This window comes from Hetaerina americana, unplaced genomic scaffold (assembly GCF_022747635.1).
Source record: "Hetaerina americana unplaced genomic scaffold, ioHetAmer1.1.p SCAF_4, whole genome shotgun sequence".
NCBI classification, from domain to species: domain Eukaryota; kingdom Metazoa; phylum Arthropoda; class Insecta; order Odonata; family Calopterygidae; genus Hetaerina; species Hetaerina americana.
The window spans coordinates 58,464,617-58,483,143 of record NW_027286985.1 but is presented as its reverse complement, the minus strand read 5'-3'; the positions used below and the strand labels follow the sequence as shown (position 1 = coordinate 58,483,143).

Here is an 18,527-nt window from a genome sequence, read left to right as displayed (position 1 = left end):
GCTAAGAGAGTTGAGATATCTTTCAGTAGTTAGACATTTAGGAGGACCTCTGTCTTAAAGGCGGAAGATAGTGTGTTTACCAAAGTTTGGATTCGAATCAGATGTGTATCGAGAGTTGTCAAAAATCTGTCTGGTCCCCATATTCATGCAAACTTCAGTTTTGAGAGCATAAAAAGTGATCTTCAATATTAGGGAACATAACCATTTCAGCGGACTCACTCGAAGAACTCCTTGGCAGGGCTGACTGACACGGAGGAGAGATTGGCAGCCGCCATGGCCCCTTCGTATAGGCCCGGGGAGACGGCAACCCCCGCTGCGCCGTCCTCTCCTAGTCCCAATCCCACGCCGCCCGCCATCCCAACGCCGCCGCCGACCCCTCCGCCGCCACCACTCATTACATCCTTGAGGTAGTTGAGCTCCCCGTCAAGCAAGGGACCGGCGCCCATTGAGGTGCGTGAGGAGACAGAAGCCGCGGCAACCAGGAGGTCCCCGTCCACCGGCCTATCCTCCATGATGGGTACGCAGTTGGGCGTGTTCCACGTATTGTTGCACGTTGTCCACGGGAGCTCGTAGCGGAAGGAGGCGAAGAGGTAGTACACGGCCCACCCGATGATAGTGTTGTAGTACATGCCCATGTAGGTGTCGATGATGCAGATGGCGTAACCAATTCCTGGAATGGGAAATAGATGGAAGTGAGCAGAATTAGTCACACCTATAGGGCGCCGTAGAAAGGGATTACTCGTATTTGCACCAAGGGACAACTTGGAGACCAAAGGAGACCACGAGAGAGGACGCCTTTGTTCTTGTGATTGCAGGTATCCCCAAAAGGATTTTACTTATTTTCCACCACCATGTTAGGCCATTCTTCTTTCTGAAACACATGCTAACGGGACCACTACGCATGCATCCACATTTACAGAGCTTCTTACAAGAAGTACATGTAAGTATATCCTGATGGTAATGCAACCCGCAAATACAGGTGCGTCAAACGGGGTGCATATCAGTGCTACAAACCTGATGTAGAAAACTTTATCGAAATCAGTCACCAGTTGTTTGTAAAAAGAATGATTTCAGCAAATAAATGGCAATTGACTAAAAAAATTACGCCTAAATTATGTTTAAAGGCTTACTGCCATTTCTGTGTGGCGCGTGTGCAAACTAACAGACTGGGTTATAATTTCCATCATGAATATGATTACGGAATAGTTATACTTAAGCTATAGTTTTTTCTTCATTTACTATTGTTAAGGGATATTAAAATAGAGGTATATATCATGGTATCTTTAAACTATAAAGCCTTAAGAAACTTTTAAGGTAATACTTAGATAATACAAGCTTATTTAAACCAATATATTTAAAGCTACATTATTTTTTAATATGTTACTCACTTTCTCTACTCACGTTGTATCTCGACGTATCTGTTTCATTTCAGAGATTCAGATGTTCGATAAATCTTGCGTAGAAGTCAGTGAATATTTTGATATATTATAAGACACATTTTAGTATAAGAAGAGCCATTTCTTATACAAAATATTGGCACGTCACAAAAAGTTGTGCTCATTCAGGGTCATCACTGAGCATTTCTAAAGTCACTGAAGTTATTGTTTTCATTCATCAATCGTTTGCCTGCCGGTGAATGTAGATAACAAATTCCTCGATAGTCGCTGCTCGCAATAGTTGCAAAGTGCGTGCTGTGATTCAATTTTTATATGCAAACGAATCATCAAATGTCCAAATTCATCAGGAGTTTTGCTTAGTTTACGGACCTACATTAATGAGGGAAGGAAGTGTTAGGAAATCCTGTAGAGACTCCTAAAATGGCCCTACAGATATGCACGACGAAGAGCGTGGAGTGGCAGACCTAGTATTCCGAAGGATGACATTTTTAAACAAGTGAACAAGAACTGCGCATTCTGATAAGTTTAGTCTTTCCAAGAAAGTGCCGGAGATGCCGCAACAGTGACTTTTGACTAAGTCAAACGCTAATATGCATTACCATGCAGCAATATCACAATACAAAGAGCATTTGCCTTGACTGGGATTCAAGACGAATGATTTTCACACTCTGAAATTGTTATATATATATATATATATATATATATATATATATATATATGTGTGTGTGTGTGTGTATATATATATAATATATATTAAATATGCATATATATATATATTCCCATATATATGGGAATGGGAAGCTGTAAAAGGAAATGACGAGTTAGAGGGTGAGAAATGGTGTGACGCAATGGGAAACACTTGTTGCTGGGTCATGGAGAACTGGTAGACGAGGGTGGTGCCGCCCGGAAAGCAGTTGGCCTTCGTGCGGAGTGAGCGAATGATTCTGATAGACGGGATGAAGTAGTGTTTGAAGATGGAAATTCAACTATCCCCCGAGCAAAACAATTTGCGAGTCGAAACGTACGTCTTAATGAAAAAAATATATTTTTAGTGTTTTTATGGACGAGGTTTTTTCAAGTGAACACAGGAAAATTCAACATTGACGTTGTAAGAACGGTATTTACACTGAAAAACGATGTGCCGATTATTTCGGCTGAATATTCACTGTCATTTCCCCTTGAATAATGCTGAGACCGATTCAACACATAGAGACTGTGGGCACCAGCAATGCAATTTCCATGGGCGTAGTCACCCGTTGGTGTGTGTGCATATGAGAGTAATTTTCCCAGATTTCCAGAGATGGGATTCACCCAGACTGGGAGACCGGGAATTGGTGCCTTTAAACGATCTTGGATATTTGCATCACTATAGTTCGACTGGATGAGTTACTCGGCCGGAAATCGAGGTGTCCGGGTTCGAATTCATCGGATATAAGCGATTGATTTTTTTACCTTAAATTTTCACCCACACTTTCTGGTTAATATCAGTTTGGCAATGTTACCATGGGAGCTATATGAATATGAAATTTCTCTGTTTATAATTAAATATTACGTAAAAACAAATTCTGTCGCATCATTAACATTTCTTTTAAACGGAATACGATATTTACAATCAAGATCTTTCTTCCTCCTATCAAATATTTGACATTCAATTTCATTAATGAAAATTCGACACCACTCACGCAGCGGACTTTGGATAAAATTTAAATCAGTGACTTTAGACAGTTCACATTTAAGACCTAAATTTGAAATGATGAAATGCGCTCACATATTCATGAGTTGGTTAAGTCATCTACGTCTCGAGTGAATAGACACATACCGTATGCAATACGGATATATAGTATATAATGGTTCAGAGCTTCTAAAGCATACAGCCACATTTACCTTTCCCCAATAAAATAGCCAAAAAAATCAGTCAATTGCCTCTCTGTTTTTTTGTATTGTCCCACTAAGCGCTTATACTACCTTGATCAAAAAGTTCCCAGAATAACCACCGTGTGGCGCTCCCATCGTTCCGATTTGAGTTCTGTTTTTTTGTTAAATTGGTACATCTGTTGTTGATATTCCCTTTAAATCTTAGTGTCATAACTTGACATTTGCAAAAGTTACGTAGCCAAGAGTACATCTATCTCTGTGTGTGTTGGCGATTTTTTACAATTTCAGAAATGGATTTAAATTTGCAACAACGAACTTGTATTAAATTTTGCGTAAAAAACGGATTTAGTGGCGCACGGACGTTGGAAATGTTGGAAAAGTGTTTCGGCAACGATTCTCTAAAAAAAAACGGTCGTTTACCAGTGGCACGAGCGGTTCAGAAGTGGTCGTGAGTCAATCGAAGATGATGATCGCAGTGGCAGACCATCGACATCGAAATTCGGTGAAAAAATTGATAAAGTAAAAGAAATGTTGGTCAATAACCGCAAATTAACCATCAGAGAAATAGCGGAGGACTTGAACATTGCCTATGGATCCGCCCAAGACATTGTGGTTAATGATTTGGGTTTCCGTCGTGTAGCATGCCAAAAGACCTCAATTTCATGCAAAAAAGAGACCGTGTTGACGTCGCAAAAGACATGATTTGCGAGGCTGAATCCGATCCCACATTCATCAAAAGGATCATTACTGGAGACGAGACGTGGGTTTATGAGTACGACACGCAATCCAGACATCAGGCAAGTGAATGGCGTTCACCAAATGAGCCGAGACCAAAAAAACCACGTCGTTTTCAGTCAAAAAAGAAGGCAATGCTGACGGTTTTCATGGATTACAACGGTGTAGTGCATCATGAATTTTTGCCAGAAGGCCAGACAGTAAACAAAGAGTATTATTTGGGCGTTATGAGACGTTTGCGTGAAGCAATTCGCCGAAAGAGACCAGAAATGTGGGCAGAAAACTCGTGGATTTTGCACCATGATAACGCACCGTCGCACAGTGCTATCATTATTCGTAATTTTTTGACGAAAAATGCAACAAATACCATCCAACAGCCACCGAATTCACCTGATTTGGCTCCCTGTGACTTCGTTCTGTTCAATCGAGTTAAAAAACCATTACGGGGAACGCGTTTTAGCAGCCGAGAGGAAGTAATGGAAAAATCGCAGGAAGCACTGATGGACATACCGAAAACCGAGTATAAAAAATGTTTCGAGGATTGGATCAAGCGCTGGCATAAGTGTGTTGCAGTCGATGGGGATTACTTTGAAGGGGACAATATAGATTTAGATGAATAAACTTGTATTTTTAATTTTCTGAATAAATTCCGGGAAATTTTTGATCAAGGTAGTATCTTGAAACAAGTTCTTTACAGTTTACAGTGACAAGGTCAGATAGTAGGACGTATATCTTTTGATTCAGCTCTCTCCTCGGACATAAATGTATATAATATATAATTAAATAATATAAATATATCATTTTTATCAATAAACACATTTTCTTAAGTATCTTAAATACTTTGACTATGTGAATTGTATTTAAAATTAGTACATTTTGCTTTAAATCATCATTTTCACTAATGGTACTTTTTGGAGTAAGAAGAGAATTACGATTTAAATTCCATATTGCCTTTCCCGCCAAAGCTGATGTGGCCGAAAGGAAACGAGTCTCGCTAACGTTAACAAGTACTTTCTTGGCTTTATAATTATAGATTAAAATCCTCTGATTGGTTTTTCATGAACGGAATTAACGATAATCAGAAAATAAGCGTGGGAGTTAAAACTGCTCTACCCCTTACGAAGAGACTAGGAAATAAAAGTGCGAGTAGCAGTGCTTTCTGATGAGATACCCGAACATTCTTAAATTGATGGTACAATTGTCAAACTAAATTTAATTCTTTTCTTCGGGTAAGAACTTTAATAAGCAAATGGCATCGTTGCGCCAAGCAAAGAAAAAATACACTTCCCTCTTCAAGTACGTCTTTGAAGAAATTTTATTTTCTTGAGGTCAATAGGCACTTTGGTTGAGATAGGTTAGGTTGTGTACTTCCGACAGACAAACTAATCCGCAAACAATTCCCTACGACATTAGAGGCAGAATTACTTGCTGGCCTACCCCTTGAAACAAGGAGTTTCAGAGATTTGCGTAGGCATTACGATTTCAACAGTTTGAGCAGACTCCCTCAGACATAAAAATGGCAAAAAAACTCGGCATTCATTTAATTATTTATCATCACATGACAATGTTTTCGCTGTCACGCAGCACCATCAGGTAATATATATATATATATATATATATATATATATATATATATATATATATATATATATATATATATATATATATATATATATATATATATTTATGTGTGTGTGTGTGTATATATATATAGGTCACCTGAGGTGCATATTTAAAAAAAAATATATATATATACAAATGAGTGCATCAAAATACATATATATATATATATACACACACACACATACACACACACACACACAAACACATGCATAAATAAAGTTTTTCGAGTGACTACTTTTAGGACTAGAGCTTTTTCAGCATCCCAGGATTCGCTCTCATTCGATCCGCGATGGAAATGAAAGCGGAGATGCAGGATAAAAGTTGAAGGAGTTGGGTGAGTCAACAGAAGAGTGAACGGAGTGCGTGTGTCTGTGAGTGCGTGTTCGAAAGGGCTCCCGTCCACATTACCCCCGAATACAAAAGCAGAGAGCTAGATGGCAGCCACAGCGGGAAGGACACGAGGCGAGGGGGAAGAGTGGTCAGGAGGGTGGGTAGGAGGGGGTTTACGGCCACGTTTGGAGAGGAGGAGGAGAGAGGGTGGGGCGGCAAATCTGTTGGCGAAAGCGATTTACGGTCCCCTTCGAAGTGACTTCCCGTGCAAACCTAAAACGAAGGATCGTTCCGAAGGATGGACTAGATGCGGCTGTGTGCCAAACAAACACGAAGAGGGGATGGGTACGGAGTGGGGCGGAGGCAGTGGTGGGGTGTAAGCGGGGTATTATGATATATATATACATATATAGGAGGAGCGCAGGCCGGAATGAGAGAGGTTTCACTCTTGGGGCAAACACGGTGGCGGTGAAGCCACTGACGCAAAGGATCCTCCTCTCCCTCCTTTTTTCCGCGCGTATCCACCCAGCTTCCTCCACCCTATCCGTTTAACCCCCAGCCAGCGAGTTGGTGGCGCAGACCTGCACAGCAGTGACCAGGACGAAGATGGAAGGGAAAAGGGAAATATTTTAGACAAAAGAGCCAAAATATTTCATCATGATGGAGCTAACTATCTCGAGGCTAACGCTGCAAAAATTAAGCCCATTATATGCCATCACTATACTTCGAAAATGTTGCCTCATAGTTTAGCTGATTTGCCAAAGCAAGTTAGGTCTTGATATTGCGCTCAATCTCTCGAACTACTAGCATTTGGCAGTGACTAGATAGGAATCCAAAACTGACATCACCACGTGAAAGCGTCATGGCCCAAAAATTCTTGGCGAACAATAAAAGTTCAGGTTAAATAATGTCAAAATTCCTTGATGGAATGTTCTCAGGGCGTCGAAGTAGTCAGCTGAAAGAGACTTTCTCTGGATTTAAAATGAAATATTCAATGAGTGGTTTTCAAATCATATAATTAATTCATTCTAACATATATACACACCCAAATTTGCAATTTCCGAAAATAATTAATGTAAGAGGAAGAATCAGTATGATGTTTAGAAAATCATCCACTATATAACGGGGTAGGTTAGAAGTTAACTATCTTTCCTGCTGTTTGCAAGAGTTGTGATTGATAACATACTAAAGGGACAAAGTTGTGTTTCTGCCTAGGACAGAAAATTTATCACGACTTTAGGATGAATGTTTTACTGCCTTACCTATCATTATCTTAGTTTTTAATTACAATTTTTCTCAAATTATTAATGTTTTTATTTATGCAATACATATGCAGTGCATGCACTATAGAAGTATATAGAGGCAGTTTTGAAATAAGATGCTGTTCCAAAAATTATTTGCTCTTCCTTTAATAAGTATGGATTGAAATCTAAATAAATATGAAAATACATTTTAATCGTAATATCTAGGAAATGCTGAATTGGCTGGCAAGGCAATGATAAGTACCATCACAGAACCTTATTTAATTTGTTTATTATAAAAATCATTCAACATTTAAACGGTGCGATTAGAGCTCTCCAAATGCTAAACTCTAATACTATGTGCCGACGTATGTTACTCATATCAGGGTAGGAAAGACAGCTTCTTCCTTTGTACCAACTTCAGCTTTTCATAGAGATCCTATATTTTAAAAGTTTCACATCTTTGGAGGACATCCAAAATCACTTGGAATCGGACGCCAGTCCCCTGGACAGTATCTGAATTGGGAGATCGTCATGGTGCGGTGGCTAACCTACAGGCTTCCCACCGAGAGGCCCGGGTTCAAACCCTAGAGACAACATATTTTTCAGCGGTCCCATATTCCGATTCCTATTTGAGGTGCTTTACGGAGAGCACTTTGAGTGAGTACAACGTCCGTCGAATGGGACATTAAACTGCGGACCTCTTGGCGCCTTTTGACAAGAGGATGCTAATGCAGACGCCGGGTTTCTCTCCACCGTTCCTTTCCCATCCATTCCTAATGGCGGTAATGACCTTAGAAATGGCCATAGACCTTAGTCACCTCCCGAAAAATTACTACTACGACGAAAGCAGAAGTGAATCTTTCCCTAATAGTAGAATAGGAAGTGTTTGGTGTTCCATAAAAATCCCTAGATAGCAAAGAGTCTATATTTGTGCATATTACAAAGCCCCCGATTCCGGAGAAACGTCAATTTTCGAATTAGAAAGATAGGTGGCTAGTTTGAATTCCCAGGTATACAACAGGAGAATTTTAATCGGAGGGGATTTCAATATTCCATCCATAGACGACGAAAACTATAATTTCATAGCAGGAGTCATGCGAGTCATTGATTCGTGCTTGCACTTCACATTCGTTAAACCAATTAGTACTAACACCCACCAGGGGAAATAATATACTTGATCTAGAAGCTACAAGTTTCTTCCTGAAAGTCAAACTTTTTATTTAATAGACCCATCTATTTAACAGTCCTACAGCATGATTTGAATATATGTACATACGTAAGTACTCTCTTTCTTATGATTAAAATTTAACGATGGCATGATCAAACTAAAATCTGTAAAGAGGCAACATGATTTGGTTTTGCATATAGTTTAATTCTATTTTACGGGTGGTGACGTGCCACCCTCCTCCACACGCCCCCGCGGCCGCTTGCGGGGTAGTATGTAAATATTGATATAATCTCCATCGCAGAGTACGGCGGTCTCCCGGAAGATATACAGACTTTTCATCACTCACAGTATTCAATATTAACAAGAAGAAAAATGAATACTTTATGCATGATGAATTAACAACCTCCCAATAACTTAGAAAAGAAAATTTTCTACGGAAGTCTGTGCATTCGCTCAGCCATTCCCGAGAGAATTTTAACTTTTTCCACTCACAACGAAAAATGATCGAAACATTCTGTGTAATATGTATTCATAAAGTGATTTATTGGGTAATCTTTAATCAGTTGTCGTGAAACGTTCATTTGTGTCTTTGGTTTACACAGAGTTAAATAAATGACGATTTAAAAAAAATTAATTATTAAAAATAGAGAGATATTAAAGACGTTATAAATGTTAAAAGCATTTACTTGCCATATCAGGCTAACTAGGGGATGTATTTCCCAATTACTGGATCACTCAACTTTTTTGGCTAACATATAAATTGAAGAGATTCAAAGTGCGGCTCGATAAACATGCTAATTTGACTCTTTTCCCCAATGAGATAATGTATTTCGCTGGGAAATATTTCAAATAAGACTAGCTAAAAAAAAAGAGGATGGAGTTCAGTGGTAAATCCGCTGCCTCGAGTTTCCGAAACAATGGTTCAAAATTGACTCCACATATTTTTTTAGAGATAAAATGAATTGAGACAAAAATTCAGTTACAAAAAGATATAACTGCATACAAAACTTAACACTTAATGATATTTTCTTATTTTTCGTGTTCATGACAGGATTCAACCTGTGTTTCATTAATGCGATGCACACACACACACTATATATATATATATATATATATATGCTTTCATAGACGTAACACGGAAGTGCCGAATAGTACAATACACAGTAACACACAATATAGAAACACAAAAAAAGAGAACACTCACACGTATTTTCTTGATATTTCGACGGAAACAATCCGTCTTCCTCTGAAGATATAGAAGTAATGACTTACTTACTTAATAATGTAATAAAAGTAATGACTTACTTACCATTACTTCTATATCTTCAGAGGAAGACGGATTGTTTCCGTCGAAATATCAAGAAAATACGTGTGAGTGTTCTCTTTTTTTGTGTTTCTATATTGTATGTTACTGTGTATTATATATATATATATATATATATATATATATATATATATATATAATATATATATATATATAATATATATACACAAATATATAACGACCGTATTAAAGGAACAGGTTGAAATGAAAAATCCTCATATATTCTCTATCATGAAATTAAACATTACTTCTAACTAAACTATTACAACTAAAACACCAGCCTTTTCACAGAAGAAAAATCATTCAAGATAAAAGACATGGAAGTGAGTACCATATCATCTGACCATTTATAAGCCGTAATTTTAGGATAAATGACTTATAATATGTTTGGAGGAAATTAGTAAGATTGCGTTTCGCACTTAAGAGCCTCCACGCCTCATAGTGACCATTAATTAACTCTGCATCTTTCTCCAGGTGCCCTCTCTTCATCCGACTTTAAGAATGCGTGATGAAGGTGTCGGGAGAGTAGAGATTGAGACGAATGGAAGTAAGAGGAAGTTTGGGATAACCAGAAAAAATGCGGACATTCAACTGTGGACTCGACTAATCGCCTAAACTGAGTTGAGACGCGGTGATGGATGACGGGAAGGCCTGTCATTGTGAGGACGGCCCCAAATGGGAGATAGGATACGTGTAGACGATTGCAAGGAGGTCCCCGCTCCGACGTGAGTAGGGAGATGAGGGATTACGGTCGGGATCTAGTGAGGTGTCCACCCGAAAGCGAATGTTAAAGACTGCAAAACTCGCAAAGCTGTCACGCTGACTTAAAGGAATTGTACTTTGAAGCCATTACAGCGGCCGTGGATTTAAGAAACTGCAATATTGACGGGTCGGTTCAGTCTTAGGTCCTTCTGAGGCAAACTCACCTATGCAAATTCCAAGGAAACACGAATCAGGAAGGATATCACAAGAAATTACCACCTCTCTGTTACCCATACGGAAGTATCACTCGAGGAAATACTTCCGTTGACTGAAGTCTTTTTCGTATTGGATACAAGGGCCACTGGAATAGTAAAACAGGAAAATTGAAGCATTTAAAGCCTTTAGCCGGAGGCAGACATTTGATGATATAATGAGCAGCTGAAAAAGCACGGGTGCATGTTGAAGAACAGAACGTGCAGAATTCATATCCTACGAAAGAGGGAAATGAAATGTGCTCGGTATGAGGCATTTCGAATTTGTTTGGAGCATTTTTCACTATTTCATAAATAATGCTGTGCTCAGTAAGCATATGATCTTGCGTCTGTGAGGTAGAAAGTACATGCACCATTAAGAGCAAATGCACCAGTGGAAAAACGGAGAATTAGAGAATTGAATCCAAAAACTTTGAATTTGAATGATGAAAACAAAGGGATAGTGTAAATGAACAATTAATAAACACGAGCATATATTTTATACGGCTTTCCTCCCATATTCCTTCTCATTTTGTTTCTATTAAGTTTTACACAACACATGAAAGGGGAAAATAATGCACGACAAGGAGCAAGGAAGTACATAGAAATTGGGCACAGCTTGAGACAATGGATTTGTAGAAAACAAAATGGATGGAAAGTTGAAGGGGAAGACCGAAGGACTAATACGAATATCAAGGAAAAAGGTATGCTAGACTAAAGCACTAGCCTGGAGCAAGGAAGTTAACATTAGAAGCATAGGGCTGAGGTTCCTCGTATAGTAAAACTAATGAAAATGAAGCGATGGAGACCTGCTATCAATCTGTCAACAGATTGAAGTACTCATTAATGAGGTGAAAAAACTTTCAAATTTACAGCATCCTACGAGTTCTAACTTGTGATTAAAAAGTCGCCCCGTACCTTATTGGAGGGATGGTAACATGCAAATCAGCTTCTCGCATCGATTTCCATTTGCAATAAGTTCCCCCCGTTAAGGAAAGGGAAGTGCTGTTCGCCTGAAGGTCCAAAGACGTGTCCTAAAATGGCGGACACGACTGTGCAAACAAACGCAGTTGATGACCTCCCTGCCGTCCGGAAGCACCTTTCTGTCCTCCCGAAACGACACGCATTGGCTCTTTGGTGTTCAAAAACACCCGGACTTTTTTCTTTCTACTTTGAAAAATGGATCAGAAATTGAAGTACTTTTAATGCATGGTCCTTAGGATGAATAATTTTGCCACTTTATTTTATGTAATATATATGAAAAACTTAGAAAATATAGGTATAATATAGATGATATGAAATAGAAGTTTAATTTCTCCTTTTGCGAAAACTTAGGTCCATAAAGTTCTCTCTTGCACCTAAAACATTATCATAAGCGTGCGGTACTATATTTGTTGCACTTGGAGGTACATTTGCATGACATTAATTAAAGATAGAGATTGGAAACGCATACCTATGTATCATACGTTATTTTACATCGCGGTATTTTTGCCGCGATAAATAGAATACTTAAGACTTAGAGAGTACCAATAAGACGGTTCAATCTCACCAACAGGGAAACAACATCTAATCACAGGCGAAAATTTATAAGTCCTAATATACTTGCAAATATTTCAACTCGGCGGAAGGGAAAATCACATATATAGCCATCTTGCCGATTCTTTTCTGGATGGGAAACGTGTAAAAAGCCAGGTTTTTAAATTATTTCGTGGGGCTCACTCCCATTTACTAATTCCCTTCATACTACTCTGTTCTTGAATATTATTCACCCATGTCACATTCATATTTTGTTCCATTTACGCGCAAAATTATTGGAAAAAAAAGAACTTATGACAGTGTTAAGAAATACCGTAATGGATAATTCATTAGGACAGAATTCACGCTTTAGAATTGGGGATTTAAAACACGCATTTTCCCCGATAAATTATGTGGATTGCGGAGAAAGATGCAAGCCCGCTCTGACTTTTTTCCGTGTCCAAGAAGTGACAGGAGAAAAGGATGAGGCAAAAGAAAGAATGATCTAAACGTGTTCAATGGAAAAATTTACGGCGACGTGTGGAGCCATTGGAAACCGCTCCCCTCTATTGGAAGAAAATGAAGACAAGGGTCAATTTAGGAACTCAGAAGAAAATGAAGGAAACTTGTTGTTTCACCTATTAACAATGAATGCATTGGTCGTTTCCATAGTAGTCCTCTAGGGACGATTTACGCTAGGGTTCTTACTTCGAGGCTTAAATAAATAGAGGTGGTGCCGATACCAAGCAAAATGACCTCAATTACGTTATAACTTCACCTTTTTGTATTCGTCAACGATGATCTAACTTTTTTGTACATGAGATGGCTAATCATCATTACCTTGTACAGGGTGAATTTGTGGTTGTCAAACATTCCTTGATCATTAATGTAGCAACCGAGTGGATAAAACGTACGGCTATTGATCTAAATGGTGAGTTCTACCCTCAACTCTTTGAAACCAACCTTTGATTTGCTCATTGAGAATGAACCGATGGAATGCTCACTTTATACTCAAATGTTTTGAGTTGTGAGTCAATAATGTTTTGTCAGATGAAATGATAAAACCGATTGGGCGTCAGAGTATTGAAAAACTTACGAAAGCGAAAATGAAATGGGTATTGAATTGAACATTCAAAATTGATGCAGGTGAGAGAGCGGATAGTGTACTAAGTGATACACGACCTCCTCCTGTGAATTAACAAGCTTCTCAGGATAGTCCCTTATAGATATTTTGAATTCTCGTGGTTAATCAATGACCCGCAAAATTGAGCGGAAGTTGAAGTGCTGTTTGTCTAGGAAACGTGAAGGGGAAGGCAAAGTGCCTCATGCTTAGGTCAATCAGTCAAGTCCAGAAAGATCACATTTACCGAAGAAGCCTTAAGAAAATAGGACATTGTTAGGCTTTAATTATAAGGGAAATAACTAGATTGAAGATGTGAGAGAAAGAATTGGGATGCTAAAAATAATACCGAAACTGGTAGAAGATGTTGGGAAGGAGGTCAAGGAACAGGGCTGGTATATAAGCGCATGTACGAACAGCAATGCTCAAGTTCAATTTGCCACTGAGGAGTAAGTCTTACAAAAACTCATGCTTAAAATAAACTTAGCTTCATTATTAATGATCAATGGAGACATGGTATTCAAGTAAAAAGCTACGAATTGATGTTAGTTAAAAACAGTTGCACCTCATTTGCATCAACAAGCGTGTTGAGTAGATTTACGTAGTTTCCAAATTAAATAAAATACAATGGAAAATTTATCCATGAAGCGTAGTTGTGGAAGGACAAAAAGTGTAAAAAATTAAAAGAAAATACAACAGAAGCCTCCATAAGCATGGGGATTAAATTCATCACTTCAAATGCTGAAAAATAGGCACGGAACAATTTTTAATGCCAGCACCGAGAGAAAAATACCAATAGCAAAAGTGACTCATAAAGACGAATGTTAAACGTTCTTTGTTTCCCGTGAACTTCTTGACCAAAGCAGCGTAAAAAAAATTCCAAATATTAAAATTACTCGCAATTGTATAATAAAATCAATTTTCACAAGACGTGATAAAACTTCGATATAATACTCGTGCTCACTGCCATATGCCAAAATAACGACCTAAAGGTCATCATTTAAATCCGCGTATACACGTGTCAACTTGGTGGCGTCTACTTTCTGAATTAGTTACAAAAATCCTGTCCATTCCTAATGGCGCCAATGACCTCAGCTGTCGGTCGCTTCCCTTAAATACTACGACTATGAAAAGCGTAAAAATACCTTTTCGACATTTGTGAAAGCTTATCTTCCAATTGTACTGCATTCGATAATTATCCTGAAGATGAAAAGAAATATAAGTAATTCTACTTGACTTTCCAAGTGTTTCCTGAAAAAAAATTCATATACTGTTATTGATCTTCATAAAACGCAACTATCAATATTTAGGCAGGGTGTGAGTTTTCCAATATTTTGGAAAGCCAACTAAAATTTTGGAATATACTCCTGTATCGATGAGTACATGCCAATTTCGCTATATAAGTTTGCGCACTATATTTTCCATTCAACAGACAATGGTATTGAAAACCTTTGTCTTAAGAATGACGCAAGTGGTTGAAACCATGGCCGGTTGAATTTAAAATATGAAGTCTAAAAATGTACTCATTGGAATCAGTCTAATGGCATGGATATTAGGAAATTTTGCATCGCGGCTTAGCAAACAGTATCTTGTATATTTCTCTTCAATGTTCCCGACTTGTTTTGAAAAGGATTTCCCATATGAAATTGGCCAGTGTTTGAAAAAGCTTCAAGTATTCATTAGGGAAACGGGTAATTTCTCCCTTCTTCATCTCCAAGGTGTGGATTTTCTTCTCGACGGCCCAAATGTACCTCACTTAGTAAAACCTTTACAAAAGTGCTCTTCTAAGCATGGAAGTCGGAATATTTCCAAATGTTCTCCCATATTGGTGAGTAACCAGTTAAGTCATTGATGCTTAATGGGATACTGCTGTTAATATCTTTTATGCAGACGTTTGAAAAATAGTATTTATCCCTTAATAAGCAGCCATTGATTTTTTTTCAATCTTCCTTGGAAGTCAATGGGAGATGACGCGAAAACTCTTAGCAATGAATGGCATAAGCTGAAAACGTTTTGGCAAATGGTTTTTTTTTAATTCTACGTCGGCCTTAAAAATTGGAAGTATGTTCTTTTCGAGAAACGTTTCAGAAAAAAATATGAATGAATACAATAGCCAATATACATTTACATGCGCGAACAAAGTTACTATCAATTTAGTTTACAATCGATTTTATATAAACACGTCAAGATCTGGGTATTGATTCAAGGGGAAAAATTTACTCTAATAGGTTTTTCAATACAATTTCAAATCCATCAGTATGATTTATTCGAAATTGCATTGTATATAATAATTAAAAAGATAATGGTGAGATTTTTAATAAATTTTATACTCTATAGGAAGCGTTGAAGGAAGCCGTGAAGAATTTGCCTGGACATCTTTCTATGGCCTTAGCTCTTAAGGGATTGTTTCAAAACGCAATGATTTGTTTTCCGAATTCACATTTGCTAGATATGTACTTGAAATTTTGGTATCTATAAAGGATGCATGATCATTCTATTTTCTTATGCTACCGAAATTCAGTTATTTCCCATTTTCTAAATTTTCCTAATCGTTTCCCGTTAATGCAGATAATTAGAATCCCATCCATTGAGACAACGCCCAAAGGTCATTTCCCTCTTTAAAGTTGAGCGGGTCCACAGAAAATTCAAATTATGTCTCAGTAATTGCAGACGCGAGTATGCAAATGTGAAAACCTTCGACACCATCAAATGCCGCATTGCGAGATTGTATGGTAAACTCTTTGAATTGTACCCTTGTGACGTTACAAGCCAACTACTCCGATCACATATTGCTTCACGACCAAACAGGGTGCAAATAAAAAATTATTTCACTATTTGAAGCGGTGTATTTAACAAATAACACAGCGATTAGGTAAATTGAATGGATGAATGAAATAAAAAATGAAAATACCTACGAAGAATGATGGGGTAATTGCCTTGAAAACGCTGTGCAAAAATATTTTGAAGTAATATAAAAACTTACTGGTAAGATCTAAGACGTAAAATCCACCCTCTTGAGGCAATCGTGCATTGGAACATGTTTGAATAGTAGTGCAGAGGAATATCTCGAGCAAATAATGAGAGATGTAAATACCGAAAGTTATGAAAGACTGGAAATGCTGGCTGAGGGGGTGGCTGCGGAAAAACCCTTCTTCCACAATGGTCGTGGCTAATGATCGTGATGATAATTTTAGGACAAGGAAAAATGAAGATCAAAATCTAATTTTTTCCCGGGAAAATGAGATCCCGTCAGGAATTTGATGAAATTGTGTTAAAGTGGGAAGAAGAGACTGCCATATGCTCTGATTACATTTTTAATTACACGCTGAATTGTTGATTATTTTAGTTCACGGATAAAAAAAATTTCTGACAAATTGCAAAGTTCAAGGAGTGTTACGGTGGAATACAGAGAATAGTAACTCACTAATAATAACACTTTTCCACCGATGTATTTGAATCTAATGAGATGTAAGATTCGATGGTTTTACATCATCTTTATTCTTTACCTGAATAATTTGTAAAACCGTCGAAAAATAGGTTGTAGAAAATTAAGTCCAAATAGGTTTATAATTGATAATTCATTTTGTCATTGATGTAAATCGGTCAAAGTTTTTCTCATTACCCCACGATTCTTTGGTTACGAAATTACGAATATCATTCTCAGTCCTTGTGCAATCTATAGAATATAATATACATTATAATCTCCTGTAAGTTCATGTGGTATGGCAACCTACCATTGTATCTAAAAAGGGGTGGGATTAATTTTCAATTTGGAGATGTACATTTTTATTGCATTACTCTCAATATTTCGTGGTAGCACATAAAGTGAGAGGATAACAAATAACTTTCATTTGAGTTTCGCAAGATTTCAGTAAATATTTCAATATTTTTTACCTAAGAACATGCAGAGGAATTGAAATAATTCCTTTAATCAGTGAATTTTCCTTTGATCATTAATACATTTGTGATGTCTTAAATCCATCTTTGAGAACCTCACTTCCATCCAGTAGTTTCCATCCACAGATTAATTAGTGATTGCACTGTAATAGTGTACACGACGTTCACTGATGAAAAACCGTGTTACCTATTTCACCTTCCTTACTTGAACTTGACATGACTACGACCCAAGCACAAGAGGTTTTAACATTATCTTCTGCTATGCGTTTCATGAAAACACAAGGTACGAAAAATTGATCGCTTTAACTGCAATGTAAATTTGGCACTTTATTTCCAGCAAGAAACGAAAAGTAACCACTCTAAAAAGATTCAATCTGTTTTTTTGAGAATCTCAGTTCATATTTAAACAATTCGTTTTTGTTCCACGTCTGCGCCACAAAAGCTCGTAATTTATGTTGTATACCTATTTTGCTAATTTAGTATATCCTATTATGTATATTATTGTAAATGTGTCATATTCTTTAGAAATAATATTGTAAAATTAATGGCTACTTGCTAAATTTACCACATACATTGTTTACGTAAAATGCAGGACACACATTTTGTATCACGTGTACCGCATTAGAATGCGATTAAACGTGTAGCATATATTGCATATTACGATATTTTTATTTGATAGTTCTGCCACCGAACAATAATTAACATAATCATTATTATTGCATTATGGGCGGCGCTCCTACTCGGTAATTACTCACGCACCTTCAGACGGCTTCCGTCCGTATTCCGCTCACTTCTTGAATATCTAATGTTTTATCGAGAAGGGCCCCAAAATGATAGGCGGCATATTCGACGTAGGTTCTTAAGGGGGTAGATTCTCGCGTTTTCTTAAGTAGGTAGATTATTGAACGGTTTATTGACTTTTCATCAAGCTTGAGGGCGAGGTGGCCGGGAGTGAGGCTGAGGGGAGTGGTGCGTAGGGGTGGAGTATGAGTCGGAGGGAGGGATGGAAGAAAGGAGAGAGAGAGAGAGAGAGAAAGAAAGAGGACGAGCGTCGGTTTTGCAAGGGAATCGCATTCATCGCCTTCGCCGTCGTCCGTGGAATGAATGCGGGTGCGTGTGGGAGTAGGAATGGGGGAGGGGGTTCGGTTTGCGGGAAGATTGTACAAGGGGGAAATGCGGGTCTTTGGCACAATCTGAGTGACGGATGGAAGGGTTGGATGTTTACATTTTTGATTAGTGTGGAGAGTAGTAAGGAAACGCAATCGAGTTTTTTACTTGATTAGATGTATTCAATTTTTGGTGGAGTTATGTAGTTTTGGGGCGTTTTGAACAATATCAAATTGCCG

At 37.9% G+C, this 18,527-nt stretch overlaps 1 protein-coding gene across 1 annotated transcript in view; it reads right to left on the bottom strand.

Annotated features, from left to right (window-relative positions):
- The window catches only part of LOC139692228 (sodium-dependent serotonin transporter-like), a 186,887-nt gene that overhangs the window by 50,213 nt on the left and 118,147 nt on the right, over nt 1-18,527 (bottom strand). Inside the window, exons 4-5 of the mRNA XM_071590293.1 lie at nt 512-670; nt 220-271 (exon numbers count right to left, since the gene is read on the bottom strand). Of these exons, the coding sequence (XP_071446394.1) occupies nt 220-271; nt 512-670 (211 nt within the window). The remainder of the gene's footprint in view (nt 1-219; nt 272-511; nt 671-18,527) is intronic.